The sequence below is a fragment of the Leucoraja erinacea genome, chromosome 14 (genome assembly GCF_028641065.1).
Source record: "Leucoraja erinacea ecotype New England chromosome 14, Leri_hhj_1, whole genome shotgun sequence".
NCBI classification, from domain to species: domain Eukaryota; kingdom Metazoa; phylum Chordata; class Chondrichthyes; order Rajiformes; family Rajidae; genus Leucoraja; species Leucoraja erinaceus.
In genome coordinates, this window is record NC_073390.1 from 43,911,319 (window position 1) to 43,931,842 (window position 20,524).

At 39.2% G+C, this 20,524-nt stretch overlaps 1 protein-coding gene across 2 annotated transcripts in view; it reads right to left on the minus strand.

Moving 5' to 3' along the window:
- The window catches only part of plch1 (phospholipase C, eta 1), a 79,610-nt gene extending 62,325 nt beyond the window's left edge, over positions 1–17,285 (minus strand). The window contains exons 1-2 of one of the 2 annotated variants that reach the window (XM_055646278.1): positions 17,109–17,285; positions 1,752–1,890 (exon numbers count right to left, since the gene is read on the minus strand). In XM_055646278.1, coding sequence (XP_055502253.1) covers positions 1,752–1,830 — 79 coding nt within the window. In that variant the 5' untranslated portion in view covers positions 1,831–1,890; positions 17,109–17,285. Of the gene's footprint in view, positions 1–1,751; positions 1,891–16,207; positions 16,576–17,108 lie in introns of those variants that run through there. The other variant, XM_055646280.1, reaches the window with a different exon arrangement.
- Positions 17,286–20,524: the final 3,239 nt, after the last annotated feature.

The following is a 20,524-nucleotide window of genomic DNA, read 5'->3' on the forward strand; positions in this document are numbered from 1 at the left end:
GGTGGTGCTGGCTCGAAAGGCCGAATGGCCTAAACTTGCACCTATTTTCTATGTTTCATCTATTATTGCTGGAATCGAGGCACACCCTGCTCTCATTATCTCTGGAGAAAAGGAATAGGCAACGCTTCGGGTCGAGCCCCTTCTTCAGGCTGAGAGTCAAGGGGTCCTTTTCCCCTGACTCTAAGTCTGAAGAAGGGTCTCGACCCAAAATATCACCTATATTCATTTTCTCCAGAGATGCTGTCTGACCCGCTGAGTTACTCCAGCTCTGTGTGTCTGTCTTCGGTTTAAACTAGCATCTGCAGTTCCTTCCGACACTGCTCTCACTATCCACTGATTTGTAATTAGCTGATCTAGAAACTTGAGAGATAAGCCCCAGGATCCATAACAGAGTGTTTCCAATACTGAATATCTATATGCAGGTACATGTTGCAGAGCCAACATTGTCTGAGTAAGTACCTTGATCAGTTACTAGAACACTTGCATTGTGCACCGTTTTAACTATCATGGCCTTTATTTACACAGCTGCAGTTTGTGATTTGAAAACTAATCATTGGTTCACTAGAAGCAGCCTGTTGGCTCATCTGATTTCCATTTAGATATTTAAATATTTTAATGTTTGCTCATGCTTTTAGAACATTATAATGCGCACTTACATTTATTTGGGAGGTACATAAAGTACAAAGAAGAGGGTCTTTGCAACATCCACACTTCTTTGTTATCCATGAAAGTCCATTGCAGATAACAAGGTCTCAGTTTATACAATGTTAATCCTTATAAGTCCATAGGTTATGTTATAGGGGCAGAATTAGACCATTCAGCCCATCAAGACTACTCCACCATTCAATCTATTTTTTCCTTTCACCTAATTTTCCTGCCTTCTCGTCATAACTCCTGACACCCATACTGATCAAAAATCTATCAATCTCCACCATAATAATATCCATTGAGCGTTATAATTGACCTGCTTATGTCATCTGTTATATTATTATATTCTGGATGGCAGAATGAAGAATTAGACTTACACACTGGTTGCCTGGATCATGAGAGAGAGATTTATTACCCAGCATTCCCTGCTTATATTGAACATTGAAACTCATTAACATACACATGAATATGTATGAATGCTTTACACTGCTCTCCTTTTTTTAAGTATTAAATCTAAGTACTCAGTTAGAATGTTGTCGTTGTGATACTTGATTTAAACCAGTATTTATTTTACATACGTACACATTTTTGTTTTATTTGTGCAGTGAAATATTTAACTAACAAACCTAACCTGACTACAGGTTTACGGATCCTGCCTGATCGTCTAACAGTAACAGGTGTAACAGGTTGAGATATTGACTCAAATGTAGGTTTGTTTGGCTCTATTTTAGTACCCTGACTTTGACCAGAGGAATCTGTTTCTTTGCCTGTACTAACTGAACTTTGTGTTTCAATCACTGCAGTCTCTTCCAACTCACTTTCAGATAAAAACTCAGGGATTAAGACATCAAGCTCAGTTTTTGGTTCATCTTTGGCTGGAATCATTTGATCAACGTGAACACTTTTGATCCTATCTTCAACTTCAACTAAGTATCTTTTTGTTCCACACATTTGTCTCGACTGGACAGATGAATATATATGAATACATCTAAAGCTGCCTTCTCTCTTCATTTGCAGTTCATTCCGTTAATCATATGTATATTATTCTATTTAATGATCTGTTTATCACTCAAAATCAAAATAAGTCAAGTGAGGTAACTTACCATGGAATACGCCATTGTCTGATAGGAAGTGTCTACAGTACTGAAGGCCACCTTTTCTATTCAGGGCCCGGGAGCTCATTGTAAATCTAACTATGATCCAAATAAATGTTCAATTGCGATCCAGAATAATATAACGAAACTGCAAAATAAATAGCAAAGACACACAAAAATTAGCAGATGCATTTAGACTGCTGATAACGGTTTGGCAGAGGGAACATTGAATTTTATCTCATGATTTTACTGATATAATTGTTGAGACAAGAAAATCCCATAAAAACTAAATTAGATCATTTGCCGACTTAAAATAAATTATTTTACTTGGATAACATTGATTGCAGCCATTATTGTCTCTAAGTGCCTGTGCTATTACAAGTGTGCAGTGAATCATTGCAGAATTTTTAAAAAAATCCTCAAGGTCTTAATAGTCTAAACATAACCAATTTTAAAATTATGATCAGTTATTAATTATTTTATAGCAATGGTATATTGTCAATATCCTCAATGTAATTGTTACCATAACATCGAAGCTTTATTAAGATTACTAGAGTAAGTGGGACCCGTTGGGTCCCAGCATCACATGAGAGGGCTGGTACCCCAACGCAATATTCCACCTCTCCACCAATTCCAATATTGGTGGCCGGGGGGGGCTTTCTGGAGCCCTTGTGGGCAAATGGATTATTGGGCTGGTGGCTCAGTCACTCAAGCCTGTTGTGCTGGCAGCTCAGTCACTCATGGCTGGTGGGCTGGCAGTTGACTCCGTTGAAATTCCATTTCAAGCAGGGTGCAAGGCCACCAAATTAAAGTGCAGTTTCTTACCACTTCAAACAGGGTGCAAGGCTACCCGATTCAAGCGCAGTTTCATACCATTTCAAGCAGGGTGCAAGGCAACTAGAGACAACGAATCGTGACCTCTCCCTCCTCCATCGCCACACTGAGCCACGCCCACACTTCTGGGTTTTATAGTCCCTCACCCCCCTCCCATCAGAAGGGGCACGGCCTTCATGGCTTGATTGACAGGAGAGAGAATCTCAACGTTTTTTAAACATTAATAACTCTTATTTTTCATGGGAAAAATCCTCTGCACCTGATGAACGGAGGTGGACTCCGAGTAAGAAGGCCAAAAACCACAGCCATATGTGGTAGCGTTTTTTCTAAATTCAATATAAAGTTCAAACAGGAAGTGGTCAAGATTAGAAGGCAAGGCTTTTAATGATACAGAAGGCAAGGCAACTTTAATTAGGCAAGGCAACTTTAATTAGGCAACACAGCTTTAGCATTTCCAAACCATAGGCAACACAGCTTTAGCTTTCCAAACCAAAGGCAACACAGCTTTAGCACTTCCAAACCAAAGGCAACACAGCTTAGCATTTCCAAACTATATTTTCAAACCACATTAAGGGCACTGATAGGTCAGTAAAACCACACGCAGTTTAGTAGACATGTGTTCAGTGTTATTCACAGCTCAGACTGAGAGACGTGACCCTCTCGCTCCCCCCATCTTGCAGAGACTGACTGAGCAACTCAACACTTACGGGTTTTATAGTCCCTCTGGAAGGGGCGTGGCCTTCATGAGAGAGAATCTCAACATTTTGTAAACACTAATAACTCTTTTATTTTTAATCGATGGGAAAAATCCTCTTGTGGTGCGCAGCGGAGGGGGACTCCGAGTAAGGTGGCCAAAATCACAGCCGTAAGTGGCAGCGTTTTTTCAACGCTCAAATTTGGATACAAATCACAACGTTTGAATGAATTATATCTTTGTTATTACTCTCTAAATTTTCCTACAATTACATCAGCACTGAAATATTAGTAATGGACTGTCTATATTCTACATTAATTTTAAATAACAAATTTAACTACCATATTTGAGACACAAATGCAACTAATTTCAAGGATTCTTTCTTAAGAATTTGCACATTTCAATGTCAAAGATCAAAGGTTTGCTCCTGTTTTACTTTAATCCAATCCACAAATGTGCAAACCATTTATCTTAATTAGACCAATCATTGATAGCACAAAAGCTCAACACTTTCATATCAGCTCATTCATTTCGCTGCCCCAATACTTTTCTTACTGCTTGACCTTTTAAAACAAAGACTCATTGATCACTTCTGGGGTTACTACTCTTAAATAAATCTTAACCTTTGCCATTTTTTTTAGTTTTCCATTTTTCCATCTAGTTTTCAAGGATTTGAAAGGCTATGAACTTGCTCTACCAATCTCAAAATAACCATGTTACGTTTGGAGCCAAATAAACATTTTAACACTGGGGGGGGGGGATTGAGGCTATATTCCAAGTTTCTATTATTTTGAAATATCATAGTTATGAGTTTTTGTACAGTACTTGTACAAAATCTGTACATTTGTAGAGGCAAAACTCATCAGTACGATAAATCTTTAATGTATAAATAATCCTCTTTGCAAATAAGTGTGGCTAGAACCAGAATTAAACATTCTTAACTGAGGTTAAGAATTGTTAATGATTGTATATACATGAAGCTTGAAATGGTTAGTGCCTACTGTGAGTGCATATGCATATTTAAGTACGTAAATAAATGTATAGGTAGATTGAAAACTTATGTTTAAACTGAAATATAAAGTTTAAATTGTTTAACCTTACAGTTTGGTGGCAACATCAATATGTAAATTTGCACAGAGTGCTGATTTTAGCTGTTGTGTTAAAAGTGTACAACTATTAGCTTTGATGTCCCCAAGCTTTAGTCGATTCAGCCAATTTTCCCAATTGTATTCAGTGACTTCTGCTGGAAAACATGTTATGTAGACATGTTAAGGATAGGACCAAATGTGTTTCTAGTTTGGATTAAAGATAAAGCATGGAAACAGGCCCTTTGGCCCATTGAGCCCCTCCCACCGTCGATCACCTGTCCGCACCAGTTCTGTGTTATCCCACTTTCTTGACCGCTCCTTACACACTAGGGTCAATTTTACAGAGGCAATTAATCTACAAACTTGCAAGCCTTTCGGTTGGGGGAAGAAACCCCAGGATCTGAATGAAACCCACGCCAGTCACAGGGAGCACAGGCAAACTCCACACAGACAACATCCAGGGTCAGGATCGAACCTGGGTCTCTGGTGTTTGTACATCTATGCTACTGTGCCATCCCCAAATTCTCATTTTTGATCTACTCATCAACGTTCAATGTCTGACCATGAAACTAGCATTTGACTGACATGCCCAAACAGAATGAATGACTGGAGCACTTTATTGTGAAGTGGTTTAGCAAATTAATTAAATTCTGCAATTAGGTTATCAGATGTTCACATCCTCAATCAGCAGAGTGAAACATGGACATTAGGACACATTGCATTTCTTTTTGTCGTGACAAAAAAAAGGTGAACTTTGAAGTGGCTTAACTAAGATCTCCACAAAGCAGAAGAGAAACATGGGTATGCATTAACCGGTTCAAGCACTCAGATGCTCCCTCAACACTCGCCACAGAAAGTTGAGCTTTACCCTTGTCTGCCCCTCCCCAGTGTCCAGTTGCAGTTGGCATGGTAACTAGCCACACATGCCTCCCCTTTGGTCTCCAAGTTTTGTCACATGGAACCAAAACTATGGGAAAGATTAAACAACGGAACAAGTTTCCTGTGCGCTGAATAACCAAATTACGACTTTTACTCTATTTAATAGAAACATAGAAAAATAGGTGCAGGAGTGGGCCAGCACCGCCATTCAATATGATCATGGCTGATCATCTAAAATCAGCACACCGTTCCTGCTTTTCCCCCATATTCCTTGATTCCTTTAGCCCCAAAGATGCTATTATTTCTTAAACAAGAAGTTGGTATATGTTAAAAATAAGTTGTTACTAGGTTATTATGCATGTTAAGAAACTTTTTTTGGTGCACTTTCTCTCTTCCAAAGTGACATCTATTGCATTACAACTTGCAAACATTTTTGAAAGTGGTAGAAGCGCAAATTAAAACTTTTCATGAAATAGAATGTGTGATTTCTAAATTAAAGCAGTATTAATGAAGCTACTGCGCGTTTTGAAATGTACATTATACATTTTATCCATCAAAGAATGTCATGATTTGAATCCGATAGGGCAGGTTGCCGTAACTACCAAGGCAATTTTCAAAGAAACCACACAAATGAATACAGTATATGGAAATGAAACTTCAGAGCCGTCTTTCAAAATCTATTCCACACAGTTCAACAAGTTGGTACTCTTTAGGGATTTGGAGAGGTAGAGAATCCACTAAATGTGGGCATTAAAAGAATAGTTGTGAAATCTGTGATCAAGGTACAGTAGCAGTATAAAGGATATCTTTGATCAATCCCCACTAGTGCCTCTTTTGCAAGCAGATTGAAGTTAGAATTGCAGTCTCAACTGCACAACAGCTGTAAACTGGGGGCTTGGGATTCTGGGGACCAGACGGATGCTGATGTCATTAATTTAACTTATAAACCTTAATAGATATTAGAAAGAAAACCGTCATCCCATCTGTTGTTGGGATCGCATTCAAATGCTGCTCCCAGAGGTGAAAACATAAGCGGCTCCAAATAATATGCTAATACAGAATGTCATCCAGTTCTCCAGAGGTCTGCGTTTCAGCTCATTCTGCACCTGGCCCTCATTGTAAATCAAAGTAATACAATGTCCCATAAAATTCTGTGGTCTTCTGTAATATGAGGAAAAAAAAGCTTTCTCGTTTTAAATGGGTTTTATTTCAGATAGCACACTATACACTGAACAATGTTCTGCCATATCCCTATCTATTTCACACAGATCAAAATTCAGTATCAGCATCTGACATATCACCGTTACCCTGCAAACTCAACATCATAAAGTCTACATCTTCCATGGTCATCATGCAAGTTATTTAACCTATAAAATTAAAATGTTACACATACTAATCATTGATCACTGCTTTGTTAAATGCTTCACAGAATTGATTAAAACACTAATGCTGTGATATGAATTTGAATTGAATGCTAATATAAAATTATAAGTGCTGATACAGAAATGTTCAAACTTGCTTTGGGAATCTATTTAAGATAGTTCCAAATATAACAAATGATTAACTTCATTAATATAATTATATTACCCAACTACCAAACAATTCTGATGTTTAAAAGCAATGCCAGTATTCAACGTCAAAAAAATTGGAACCATTCATTGTGAATTGGCCAATATGCAATATAACCCATTTATTACGATCTGTGGTTCTAGTCATCAAATACATCCAGAAGACATAGGCTTAAGGTGAAGGGGAAAAGATTTAATAGGAATCTGAGAGGTAACCGGTTTACATTAAGGGTGGTGGGTGTTGGAGGAGGTACTTGAGGCAGGGACTATCCTAACATTTAAAAAAAGTTAGACACGTACATGGGTAGGACAGGTTTGGAGGGATATGGACCAAATGTTGACAGGTGGGACTAGTGTAGCTGCGGCAAGTTGGGCTGAGGGGCCTGTTTCCACGCTGTATCACTCTATATCAAATAGCCTTCTTTCAGGCACTGACCAGCCTATTGTGCATTCTAATTCCAGTTGTTGTTCTTCATGCCAACAGTACCTATATAAAATTACTTTTATTTAAGAAGAAAGTGGAGTGGGTGATGTCCAACTGGCTCACACACTCATATTCTCATAGCGAATCATTCGCTGCGAATGTAACAATATGCATTTTTAACCAAATACCAAAAAATAAAACCAAACTCCTGTCCAGTGTTCCCAGTGGCACCATACCCGACATAATCCTACAGCCCAAATATGATTTGTTTATTCCTATTTGCTGCTTTCTCTTCATTGACCAATCTTCAGTCCACACCAGTAAATTAACCACAAAACTTTGCATTCTTATATTTTTGTAAATAATCTTACTTTGTTCAAAGCATTTCGAAAGATCAAACGGAGCACTGCTTCATTGTTATTTTGTTGTGGTAGTCATAGCATCAGAAAGTCCCAACAGATTTGTCAAAAATTATTCCCCTTAAATTAATAATTAAGTGATCCAATCCTATTATTATTTTTCCAGATGCTATGTTTTTGCTTCCTGTATAATTTATAGTGATATTTTACCTATTATTGATATCAGATTTATTGTTTTGCATTTTCTTTCTCAATTGCTCCTCAGACATGGGCTTTCATTTCCCATATTTCAATATGGGAACTGTTCTTCGATCTGTACAACTCTGGAAGATACAGTGCAGTTCTTACCTCCACATCTTTCCAAATGGTGCACACTGGTCACCTCATCAGCCTAACACTCTCAGGTAGACAAAAATGCTGGAGAAACTCTGCAGATGAGGCACTAACACCCCCTATAATTTCTCTAATGCTATCTTTAAAAATTAATATTAATTTCTCCGAGCTCCAAATTCACATGTAATGCTACGCTATTTCTGGGAAATGTTCTGTCTTCTTCTGTGAAGATAGACATTTCCTTAACCTTTCTGCCATTTTCTTATTGACCAATATAATTATTCCTTTCTGAGTATTTAAGGGATCTGCATTAGCTTTACATGATCTTTTCATTTTTACATAATTATTGGAGCTTTTATTGTCTCTTGTATGTTTCTTGCTGAACTGCTCGTGTTCCATTGTGCTGTTCCTTATCTTTTTTTTTTCTTCCTTTGTTGGATTCTGAGTTTTTTCTAATCTTACTTTTTTGGGCACAATTATAAACATTTTCCTTTGATCTTTAACTTCTTAATGGTATTTTCCCAACAACAGATGGTATTGTTGTCGGTCCCGCTTCTAATTAAACAATTAGTCCACGCCTTTTAAAAATAATTCTCTTATCTCATTTTCTAAACTTCTTTGGGAATCGAGTGAAATGGAAATGTTTTGTATGTACAAGACTGCTTCCTGAACCAGGAATCAAGATATCTTTGTAAGATTATTAGATCAACCTCAATGTTCACATCTACACTTTTAATCTCTTCCTGGAGATTTATCAGTTTTGAGTGCCATTATTTTCTTTATTACTGCTACCATGCATACTGGAGCCAGCAAAACCTAGCTCATTAAGGTCTCAAAGTCATATACTTGTCAATGCTATTGATGCTGTTAAAAATGTCTCAAAATCTTAACTTGTAATATCGTTCTGTAATAATTACAAAATCAAATTACTGAATACCTAATAATCTCTTTGACAACTTTATCATTCCTTGCAGCTCGTTAAATTTGACCTTTGTAGTTAAGCTCATTTTAGTACCTCAATAAATTGGTTCCTGTAATAAACTGACATGAATAATAGCCATAAGATAGTGGCCATATAAACAAGAAAGAGGCTTTGTAAACTTGCGTTGTAACAGGCCATATAAACTTGTTATAAAAGACTTCAAAAAATGTGCAAGACTGTTCTGAAGTGTTTTGTAACATAAGTTTAATTCTATTCAGAGGCCAAATTGAATAGGTAATTTCAACTATGTTTTATGCCGACATGTCCAAAAGTATTAGAACCTTTCAAGTTCCTGCTGGTAAAGTTATTCTCCTGCAGGAAACCTCTCCAAAATTCATCAGACCAATTTTTGGACATAAGCCTTTAATAATGAAGATACAGGGAACTACAGATGCTGGAATCTTAATCTCAAATTACAAAATGCTGGAGGAACTCATCAGATCAGGCAGCATATGTGGAAGGAATGGATGGGCGACATTTTGGGTCAAGGACCCTTCTTCAGACTGATTGGAGTAGAAGGGAGGGAAAGCTGGAAAGTTGAGGTAGGAGTGGGACAATGTCTGGCAAGTGAGGAGGGGGGATTCAGAATAGGGGGATTAAGACCATAAGACATGAGAATTAGGCCATTCAACCTTTCAAGTCTGTTCTGCCATTCAATCATGGCAGATTTATTTTTCCCTCTTAACCCATTCTTCTGCCTTCTCCCCGTAACCTTTGATGCCCTTACATAGGGCTTACCTTTACCTTTCAATCTCTGTTTTAGAAATACTCAATGACTTGCTCTCCACTGCCGTCTGTGGCAATGAATTCCACAGATTCACCACCATCTGGCTACAGACATTCCTCCTCAGCTCCATCCTAAGGGTACGTGCTTTTATTTTGATGCTGTGCCCCCTGGTCCTAGATTTTCCTGCTACTGGAAACATCCTCTCCATCTAGACCTTTCATTGACAGATGGGTGTAGTAACTGTCAAGGACTAGGGGTGAGGAGACAAAAGGGGTGTCAGATAAACAGTGAGGAGGAGTGAAATGTAAAGGCAGAGGGAGGATAAAATCGGAAGATGACAGCTGAAGCATCACCTGTCAATTCCCTCAACAGATGCTGCCTGACTCACTGAGTTTCTCTAGCACTTTGTGTTTAAGTCTTTAAGAATCATTGATATAGTCTGATGCATGCTTCTTTCTATTTCACTCCTACACTGCATATGGGAATCTCTAATTGTATTCATAAGCAACCTCCCACAAGCTTTGCACACAAATTCTGGGGTCCATTTACAGGCTTGATTGAGCGTTGTATTAATTGAGCTGTGTGAGTTCAATTTGTTTCTGTTTTTGGCTCGCCATATTGAAAACCATTTTTTCCACATTTTGTTACAAAATGACCTCCAAACATGACTTCAATCACATAAATCAAAGAACAGACCTTGCTCATATTATAAATGTACTTTATTGTGATATTTGTACTCCCCATACGTCACTACCTTGCCACATTTCTGCTCTGACTTCGGATTAAGACGATGTCTTGAGATGGGAGCTCTTAAAAATGTTATTTGCACTACGCATGGTTTTCCAACTGCAAGGCAGTTCCAATGGCCCCTGTGGGCCATGCTCTCTCCCATAATGTAATCAGAGAGTTAACAGTGTTAGCCTAATGTAATTGCCAATGTGCTTTTAACACAGCCTTTTCACTGATGATTTTGTTGCTCTACACTTGCAAGATCTTTGAAGGTATAAGTGAATTAACTGTGGTCTTCCACTTTACCAAATTGAAACACAGGTCAGTAATTGTTCATGTTATCTGGGGGAATAGTGGTCAGGGGAGAGGGAGGCAAGGAACACAGCAACTTGACTTTTGCTTATCAGTCATCTTTCCTTCTGATGCAAGTCTGATATATAGAAAAACAGTCATTGTAAATGCTGTACAACGAAATTTAAAATGTCAGAATGCATTCAAACATTTCAAGACGTCAGATGCAAATAATAAAAATTGAGCACGCATACACACCCAACCCTTTTTGTCACACCGTTACCACAGAACTGACTGCGTTCTGCGGCCAGTCTGTACTTTTATAGCAGTGGGGTAAAAAGTCATTTGTCCTGTCTAGAGATCGCCTGACGGCCACAGTCAAGAAGGGGTTCTGACCTTTAGACTGGGTTTTTTTATTAGACTGTGTGTCCTCCAGCACGGAAACAGGCCCTCTGGGGCCCATGGCCCTCTGGAAGCTTTCCTTGAAACGTCAGCTGGTGTCCATGTTCCCTCCATGAGCACCCTCAGGAAGTGCAGTCTCTGCTGGACCTTTTTCAGCAGCGCAGTGGTGTTCACGCTGACTCCTCAATGTGGATTCCCAGGAAGCTGACACAGTCCCCTCGCCCAGTCTATTATTACCTCCTTCGTCTTGAGGTTATTTTTTACCTAAGTATCAAAACGGTAGGCGTAAGCGGAGAGAGTCCCCACCACTGTCATCCGCAAATTTGACAACTTTGGCGCAGTCATGCGCGTGGTGTAGGCTGGGCTCACAGGGGGCTCAGTACCTTGCTCTGGAATGGCCCCCTGTACGACCCCCATGACTGTTTTCCAGTGTGGAAGTCCAACGCCAGTTTGTCACCAGTTTAACTTTGCTGAAGAATGATCAAGACGCAATGTTTGATTTTTTCGCAAGCGAGTCAAACACTTCTAGAGATCGCACCCCGCTTACGTAGAGTGCAGCACGGAATGGTCGGAGAATGTAATGTCAGTTCCCTCCATGGCTGCCTGCTGCCTGCTCTTGCTGAGGCCCAATAACCCAGCCTTCAAAACGTGAGCAGCAAGACAAAAAAGTGTGGTTGCTGACTGGCAAGTGAATCTTTAACATGACCGTGCTGTCATCGTAGAGTACGGATGGTAGAGAATGTAACGTGGTGTGGAGCGTTCAACGTCAGTTGACAAAACAGTTGGTTGTTGACTTCAACTGTTCTATACTGTGGAGATGGTTGACAGCTTCCTATAATCCAACCATCCATATCTCCAGTAACCTATCATGGTCTCTTCATAACGCTGTATTGATGATGAAACCACATCAGCTGATTTCCTTTTCTGGGCGTCTGAGAAAATTCGGCATGTCAACGAAAGTTCTCTCGAACCTCTACAGATGCACTGTGGCAACTAATGTGACAGGATGCATCTCAGCCTGATATGGCAACTGGTCTCCTCTTGACTGTCTAAATTTGCAGATTTTGGTGAACACAGCCCAGTCCATTGCGGTCTCATCACTCCCTTCCACCCAGTCCATCTTCACAGTGCGTTGCATCAGGAAGGCTAGAAGTGACTTTGAGAATGCTTTTCACTCTGGCCATTTACTTTACTCTCTTCTACCTCACGGGAGAAGATACGGGAGCATGAAAGCTCAGACATCCAAACTTAAGAGCAGCTTCCCCCTATCCCTCCCCACTGCTATCCAAGTCCTAAACCCATCTCCTCTTTCACATCCCATTCCTGGAGCTGCTGCCAACTACTTTTAACTCTACCTCATTAGGCTATTCCGTTATTGTATACTATTCTTTTGCACTATTCAAGTATTACTTTGCAATTTTTCACTATTCTGTTGCTTTGCGCCCGTCGGTGTATTTATTGCAGTGTATGTACTGTTTACTCTGTGAACAAGGAATTTCAATGCACCCTGGTATATACGACAATAATAAAACTCTAATCTAATACAATGAAGACAATGATCTAATTGCCATGTTCACTCTCTACTTTGGCTACACAAAGTGCCTGTAAAGTAAAACTTGAGTGTTGGGAAGCAGGGCAGAGTGTGTGTGATCCTGATAACAAAATATGATCTAGGACATGGAGGTGTGGAAGCCCCAAGAACACACTGTACTTTCTCTGGCTATTGGGCTGATATTGTAATGACCATATTGGTGAAGCTCTATATTTTGGGATTTCCCCCCCCCCCCGATATTTATCAAAGAATACCAACTAGCTGCTGCACCTCACAAGGAAATTTCATAGTGCCTGGGATTCCCATGATCATTTTGTTTCATCTGGTATTCCAATTTACACATTGCTTTGTTCACTCCGGTAGATAATTTCCACTGTATAAATCGAAATAGAGTGGTGGATGACAGTAGATAGAATGAACTATTTAAAAAATTGACAAAATGAAGGGGAGAAGTCTCATCTTGTATTCAGCTGTCGTGAGAAAGGAGAAGTAACCCAATAAGAAGGGTGAAAAGCAAGGAGATGACAAGTATAATTAGTTGCAACAAGATAAAGCTGTTTGCCTGAGTGATCTCAGGGAATTATCCTGAATCCCTTTCATCACATCATTTAAAAATGTGTTTCCATTCTCCTCTGCCTGGCTACTTCTCAAAATATACTGGGTCCACTATTCCACTATCTCTCTATTGGATCAAGTGGCTGCTCTGAGAATTGGTACCATAACATAAAAGGGTAAAAGAAAGCATTGCTGACTTGAGACAAGATTGCAGCATGATGTTGGGGAGGAGATACAGAAAGGAGATACACAATAAACTGGGCAAGGGTTGACGGAGAGAACATTTCCCAAAAGGCTTCCATGTACTTCAGGAGATGAATAGCAGCATGAACTGGGACATGTAAAAAGTAACTAGCAGTAACAATAATAAAACATACAATTGAACAACCTTAAATAGACACAAAATGCTGGAGTAACTCAGCGGGTCAGGCAGCTTCTCTGGAGAAAAGGAATAGGTGACGTTTTGGATCGAGATACTTTTAGTTTTTTTATTCAATTCTTTTGCCAAACTTAAATAAATAGCCGACCATGAAAGTAACATTACACTTTTACAGGTCATTCAAAATGCAGTCAAAGGATCTACGAAAGAGGACTCGTTCTAGATGGATGATTACTCTCTTTCATCATTCTGGCTTTCAAAACAAGCTGCAAAAGAAAAAGAAAATCCATCTTTGTGGTGGCAGGGAAAGCTTTTAAAGAAATACACCCACTCCTCCCAGTCACCATTTCATCCTCCATCTGAGACTCAATTTGGAAATCCACATTATTTTAAGTGCCTGTGTTGTAGTTGAAGTGTGATCTGCGTCATCAAATAACCCAACAGCCTTTCTAGATAAATGCTTTAAACTTCACCAGAAACCCAAGTCAGAATTTAACTGATAATTCAGCTCCAGGCTGATTGTGTTGGAAAACTACTCCCCAGCTGTTGTATGTATTAACAGTGAAATTAAGCCCATACGTTAAAATGAAGGTAGGTGATGGCTAGTCCTTCATGGTAAAAATAAAATATGTAAACATCTACAGTATAGTGATAACTGATATGTTCCCCTAGCAGTTCTATGTGGTTAAAGGAATGCTCATCAATGTCAAATGTCTACCTCATGATGCTTCTGGATGCATTAGTGCTCTCATCTTAGCAGCTGTGTTTGGGTTTTTTGACAGTAACCATTAGCTGTCTGAAGGAGATAAATGTTCTTGTCCAGCAGCCACCCTGTACATAATGGGCTGGTGGAATAACATAGCTTTGTGGAGTGATGGAGAATAATGAAAGCACGACCTGTACCAAGAATCTGCTCATCGATCAGCTTGATGAGTTACCTGCGGTCAGAACATTAATGAAATTACTTTCATATTCAGAGTGATATTGAGAAGAAGTTGAGGCAAAGGCAAGACAATATAAAGCTGAAAAAGTGGAACTTCACACGTAACAGAAACTTCAGTGTGGATAAGACACAGAACTTATTCCTACCACCACTAAGATAAAAGTAGTTGTTCCCTCTGACAATAATGTCCTAATGTCCTCCCTGACATTGCTATGAACAATAAACTGAGATGGCATCATTCTCGCAGCTTGGGAATAGTCTTCTCACTGAAGTGAAGGTGTCCCGGTGTCAGGTTTGTGTCGGAGGGAACTGCAAATGCTGGTTTAAACCGAAGATAGACACAAAAAGCTGGAGTAACTATGGAATAGGTGATGTTCCAGTATAGCTGGAATAAGTGACGTTTCAGACTGAGAGTCAGGGGAAAGGAAAAGGATAGATGGTGATATAGAGATATAGAATTTGTGCTCTGTAGAAATGCTTTCAAAATACCTGATGTCGATATGCATAGAGTTCTCCTCCTATCTCTTCATCCCTCTGCTCCAATCTGCTGCTTTATTGGCTGCTCGACAGTCATCACCTACAATCCCCACCATATCCCCCCCCCCCCCCCCCCATCCAACCATCACAACAGCCCTTCTTCCACCCCACTGGCAGATTACCAGTCTACCAATGACAGTAAGAAACACGGTTAAGGCAGTAAAACGCTTCGTTTGTCAAATTCTTAATACAGATAATAAAGTGCATACCTTTCCCCCAGTTCCTAGCTCTGCGCACCCATCCCCCAGTTTTCTAATGTATTACATGTCCTTCTAGAAGCAAAGCAGAAGGTCTGTGCAATTAATTCCCACGCACTAAAGAGAGCACATGCCCTTGGGATTTGGGAAACTGCAACTCAGATCAAACCCTGCATGTAACATCAGTCAACTGGAACCAAGTAAACTAGCAGAACAGAAATGTATCAGTAACGTTGAAGTCTTCAGGGAGGTTCCATTTGCTCTTAGCAACAAAAAGAGAAGCAAATTAAAACAATCTATGCCTTTGTATGGTGGTAAAAATCTTTTACCGCACTTTTTTTTTTAAAAAGTGGTACCAGGTTACAATAGCTTTATTAGAAACAATGCTGTTTGGTCCACTGGGATAAGTATAAATAATAGATGGAGTTGTATAGCAACAAGGAGGCTTGTTCAACGAGCTACTAAGTATTACCACAGACCTAGTTTCAATAATCAGGTACATGCTAAGATACATAATACAAATCCTATTTTTGTAAAATAGGATCCAAATAATTCATGGTCAGAAAAGGCTCTTTTATTTAAAGTGGGGCAACAAGCATTTTACACAAAGCAGGTGCAGAGGTCACTCAGTTTAAAAACTCAGGCAATCAAAGCCAAGCAAACAAATTATACAACGTTGTAATTATGCCAAGTTGCAGCATAAATTCAGTCCTCAAATCTAAGAGTACTCAGTTAACAATTCTTGCACCCGGATTATGGAAACCATGCCAAAATTTTCAAAAGTATACCAGGAGGTATGTTGTATCAAACTGTAACTTAAGTAATCAAACAATGTTTATTCAAGTATATCAAAATGCTGCGCAATCCAGAAACAGCAACTTTTATAACCACAAATATATGTAGGTACATTTATATGGAGTCAATGTCAGATACTTAGTATTATCAATTTACTTAGCAAGAATCTATGTATCTTATTTCAGTTTTGATCTTACCCTATTAAATCCAACGATAGATGTAGAATTTTCTGATCAGAATGGACTGGGAAAACATTGGGCTCTAATCCAGACATTAATTTTGAAGCTTGCACTTTTACATCACAGCAGACATATACGGATGGAAGTGAAGAGAGTGATCTAGTGAGACAATCCTCTGCTCTTTGTTTCAAAGACTTTGATCACATGACCCTGGCTTAAATTATTGCCCCCTGGGATTTGAGGTTTGTTCCTTTTTGACGACTATTGCACATTTCCGTGAAAATCTCTACTGCCTTAGGCGTCTCGTTTTTATTAGCTTCACCTCTCAACGCTTTCAGTTAACAAGTGCATTGAAGTAGTACAATCAAATATTAGTTTTGGAATCATTAAATACATTTCACACACAAAGTGCAATAACATTAGACATCATTAAATTTCTAATACAATTTAACAAAATAGCTATGAACTTTACCCAAATTTTAATACGTTTCACCTTCAGTTGTCAAGTCAAGATTTAATTAATTTACTTAAAGGTAGTCAATTTTAAAGACTGCGCATAATACGTGATTTACCTGATAAGTTAAATTTCTGTTCAGTCATCTCTGTTTAACTCGATATATCGTTAATTATTTCCTTGAACAGTAAATATTCTACAAAATATTCAGCACTAAATTCAAAAAGCAGTGAGTATAGTGATCAATAGGTAATTATTAACAATGAGACCCAGACATCGATGAATCATGCCGTACAATTTCCCAACAATGTTCCTTCTTGTTTCAATTACCTGCATGGAACGATACATCAAGAAATAAACTGCTGTTGAAATGTGACTGACTTAAAGTGGAGCAGCATGCTCCTATTTTGTTATTGTTTTGGAAGATCAAATACACTTTGCTGGGAATTGGGGAAATAAACATACCTCACACTGCAGTTAAGAACATCTGTGCAGTGGCACTCTTTTCTTCCTAAGGTAGAAACAGTTAAAGTTAAAACATAAAAGCCAGACTCCAAGCGTGGACCCCGCCGTCCACAGGAGTGCGAGTTAATTGTGAACTGTAGAAGCCTGTAATGTGCCGCCACAACCTGCTTTCTCATTCAAACGCACAATTACTCCCCGTGGACATGCTACAAAATAAGGAGTGGAATTCCGGAATGGGAGTTGCATGTTTTCTTTAAATCTAGCGTTCTCTAGGTAACTTTTTTTTTGTGCGATTTGATTTCTCTAATATCTGTCATGGTTCTCATATTAAAATTACATCCTCAGCCTTATCATTGAATAATTTATCAACTTTGAAAATACTCAAGAACATTTCACAAGTGATAGGAGCAAATTAGGCCATTCGGCCCATTAAGTCCACCACCATTCAATCATGGCTGATCTATCTTTCCCTCCAAACCCAATTCTCCGGTCTTCGCCCCATAACCCCTGACACCAAATGTGTATCCAATTTACATCATCTGTCTGTCAAACCAAGAGTTTATAGCTTTTTAAACAAAAGAATGAAGCTAATAGTTCTCACACCCTCCATCAAATATATTTCAGATTGGATCCAATTCACTAGATTTTGTTTTAAACCATTAAGCATTGGTGCTAAAATAATAATCAGAAAATATAAGCTCAGGTTCCCGAAATTGATAATATTCTAGATCCATGCAAACAAGGATCAAGGGATAAATGCCCTTTCAGATTAATTCTGAAAAAAAAAAATCAAAAGTAGCAAATTCAGTCCTACCATTGCACATTATTTCTCTATTGACCTCTAAAGTAACTCTACATATGGTACATACGAAATAAAGCTTGATAGCATCCAAAAACTGAAGGGAGAGCCAGTGAATGTAATGTACCTGGACTTTCAGAAAGCATTTGATAAGGTCCCACATAGGAGATTAGTGGGCAAAATTAGGGCACATGGTATTGGGGGTAAAGTGCTGACATGGATAGAGAAGTGGTTGGCAGACAGGAAACAAAGAGTAGGGATTAACGGGCCCCTTTCAGAATGGCAGGCAGTGATTAGTGGGGTGCTGCAAGGCTTGGTGCTGGGACCGCATCTATTTACAATATACATCAATTATATGGATGAAGGGATTCAAATTAACATTATCAAATTTGCAGATGACACAAAGCTGGGTGGCAGTGTAACTGTGTGAGGAGGATGCTATGAGAATGCAGGGTGACTTGGACAGGTTGGGGGAGTGGGCAGATGCATGGCAGATGAAGTTTAATGCAGATAAATGTGAGGTTATCCACTTTGGTAGCAAAAACAGGAAGGTAGATTACTACCTAAATGGCGTCAAGTTGGGAAAAGGAGAAGTACAACGGGATCCGGGGGTCCTTGTTCATTAGTCTATGAAAGTAAGCATGCAGGTACAGCAGGCAGTGAAGAAAGCGAATGGCATGTTGGCCTTTATAACAAGAGGAATATAGGAGCAAAGATGTCCTTCTGCAGCTGTACAGAGCCCTAGTGAGACCACACCTGGAGTATTGTGTACAGTTTTGGTCACCTAATTTGAGGAAGGACATTCTTGCTATTGAGGGAGTGCAGCGTAGGTTTACAAGGTTAATTCCTGGGATGGCGGGACTGTCAAATGCTGAGAGAATGGAGCAGCTGAGCTTGTACACTCTGGAGTTTAGAAGGATGAGAGGATATCGCATTGAAACATATAAGATTGTTACGGGTTTGGACATGCTAGAGGCAGGAAACGTTCCCAATGTTGGGGGAGTCCAGAACCAGGGGCCCACAGTTTAAGAATAAGGAGTAAGCCACTTAGAACGGAGACAAGGAAACACTTTTTCTCACAGAGAGTTGTGAGTCTGTGGAATTCTCTGCCTCAGGTGGAGGCAGGTTCTCTGGATGCTTTCAAGAGAGAGCTAGATAGGGCTCTTAAAAATAGCAGAGTCAGGGGATATGGGAAGAAGGCAGGAACGGGGTACTGATTGGGGATGATCAGTCATGATCACATTGAGTGGCGGTGCTGGCTCGAAGGGCTGAATGGCTTACTCCTGCACCCATTGTCTATTGAAATTATAAACAAAATTATATGAAATAAAAATACTTTAAGAGGTGTTTAAGACTTATGCTAGATTGTCTCTTCTTCCTGGAGGAAAAGCTGCATGCAATTTCCCACATTTGTTGAATTGTCCATTTGAGATAGGAGATACGGAACCCATCATGAAATAAATGAGGTTCAGCTAATAGTTGCTGCTTCACAGCGCCAGACGGGTTAAATCCCGACCTCAGGTGCTGTCTTTATGGAGTTTGCATGGTCTCCTTGATTGTTTGGGATTCGTCCAAGTGCTCTGGTTGCCCCCACATCCAAAAGATGTGTAGGTAATTGGTTAATTGGCCGTTGTAACCTGTCCCCAAGAGTGGTAGAATTTAGGGAAGATGAGAATGAGGAGAGAATAAGAAATGAGATAATATAGGACTTGTGGCACAGACATGATGGGGCAAATCTATGATACCATGATGATGATGATGCTGCATCACTCTATGATTCTATGACATTTGAACTACTTGAAATTAAGCCGCCTCGTGATAAAATCCATCATCCGCCTACATCACATTAAAAATAATTGCAAATTTTACCTTATGGTTTGACTATAAAACACTTTGACCAGTTATATTGCTTATTAATGCACGGAAAGATTGTTTGTGTTCTGCTGTAGCATGCATGTTTGAAACTTGTGGTTTTACCTTATGGTTTGACCCGTTCTATTGTTTACTAATTTATTGAAAGATTGTGTATGCTCTGGTAAATCATGCATGCTTGATGTTGCAGAACATACATTCTTAAGAGAAAATAGTTGTTTGGGTTAATTGAGTTTTATTTTACTTTTTCAACGAGGTAAAGTTTTTGAATGGATGCCATGGTTTCAGTCCCACCTCCCCGGCTTCTAACTGCCCATGGCTGGATAGGTCAAAGTATTTTACGCTCACTAATCAGCTTTCAATACACCTTCCATTTCGAATATTTCCACCAATGGGAACAAACAAACGCAGCTTTCGTCATAGTTATTAGCACAACAATCAAGTCTTTTGTTTTTTTTGTGTGTTCACGTTGGATTTCTTGCAGAAAAGCTGGAACCTTATCTATTTACATCTGAAAGAACTGCTTAGCAAACACAGCTTCTCCCAAGTCTGTTTGCTTTATACCTATACATTTACATTTGTTCTACAATTCATTACCTTTTATTCTAAACGTGTTCTCAAAATCAATTATTATTTTGTTTATTTCAGTCTATCCCTTACTGTTTTAATCCTGTGTTATAGTTGGTTGCTAGGAGATAAGAGCATGCGTCGAATCACCTTGCAATCTTCCCTAACCATCTTGAAT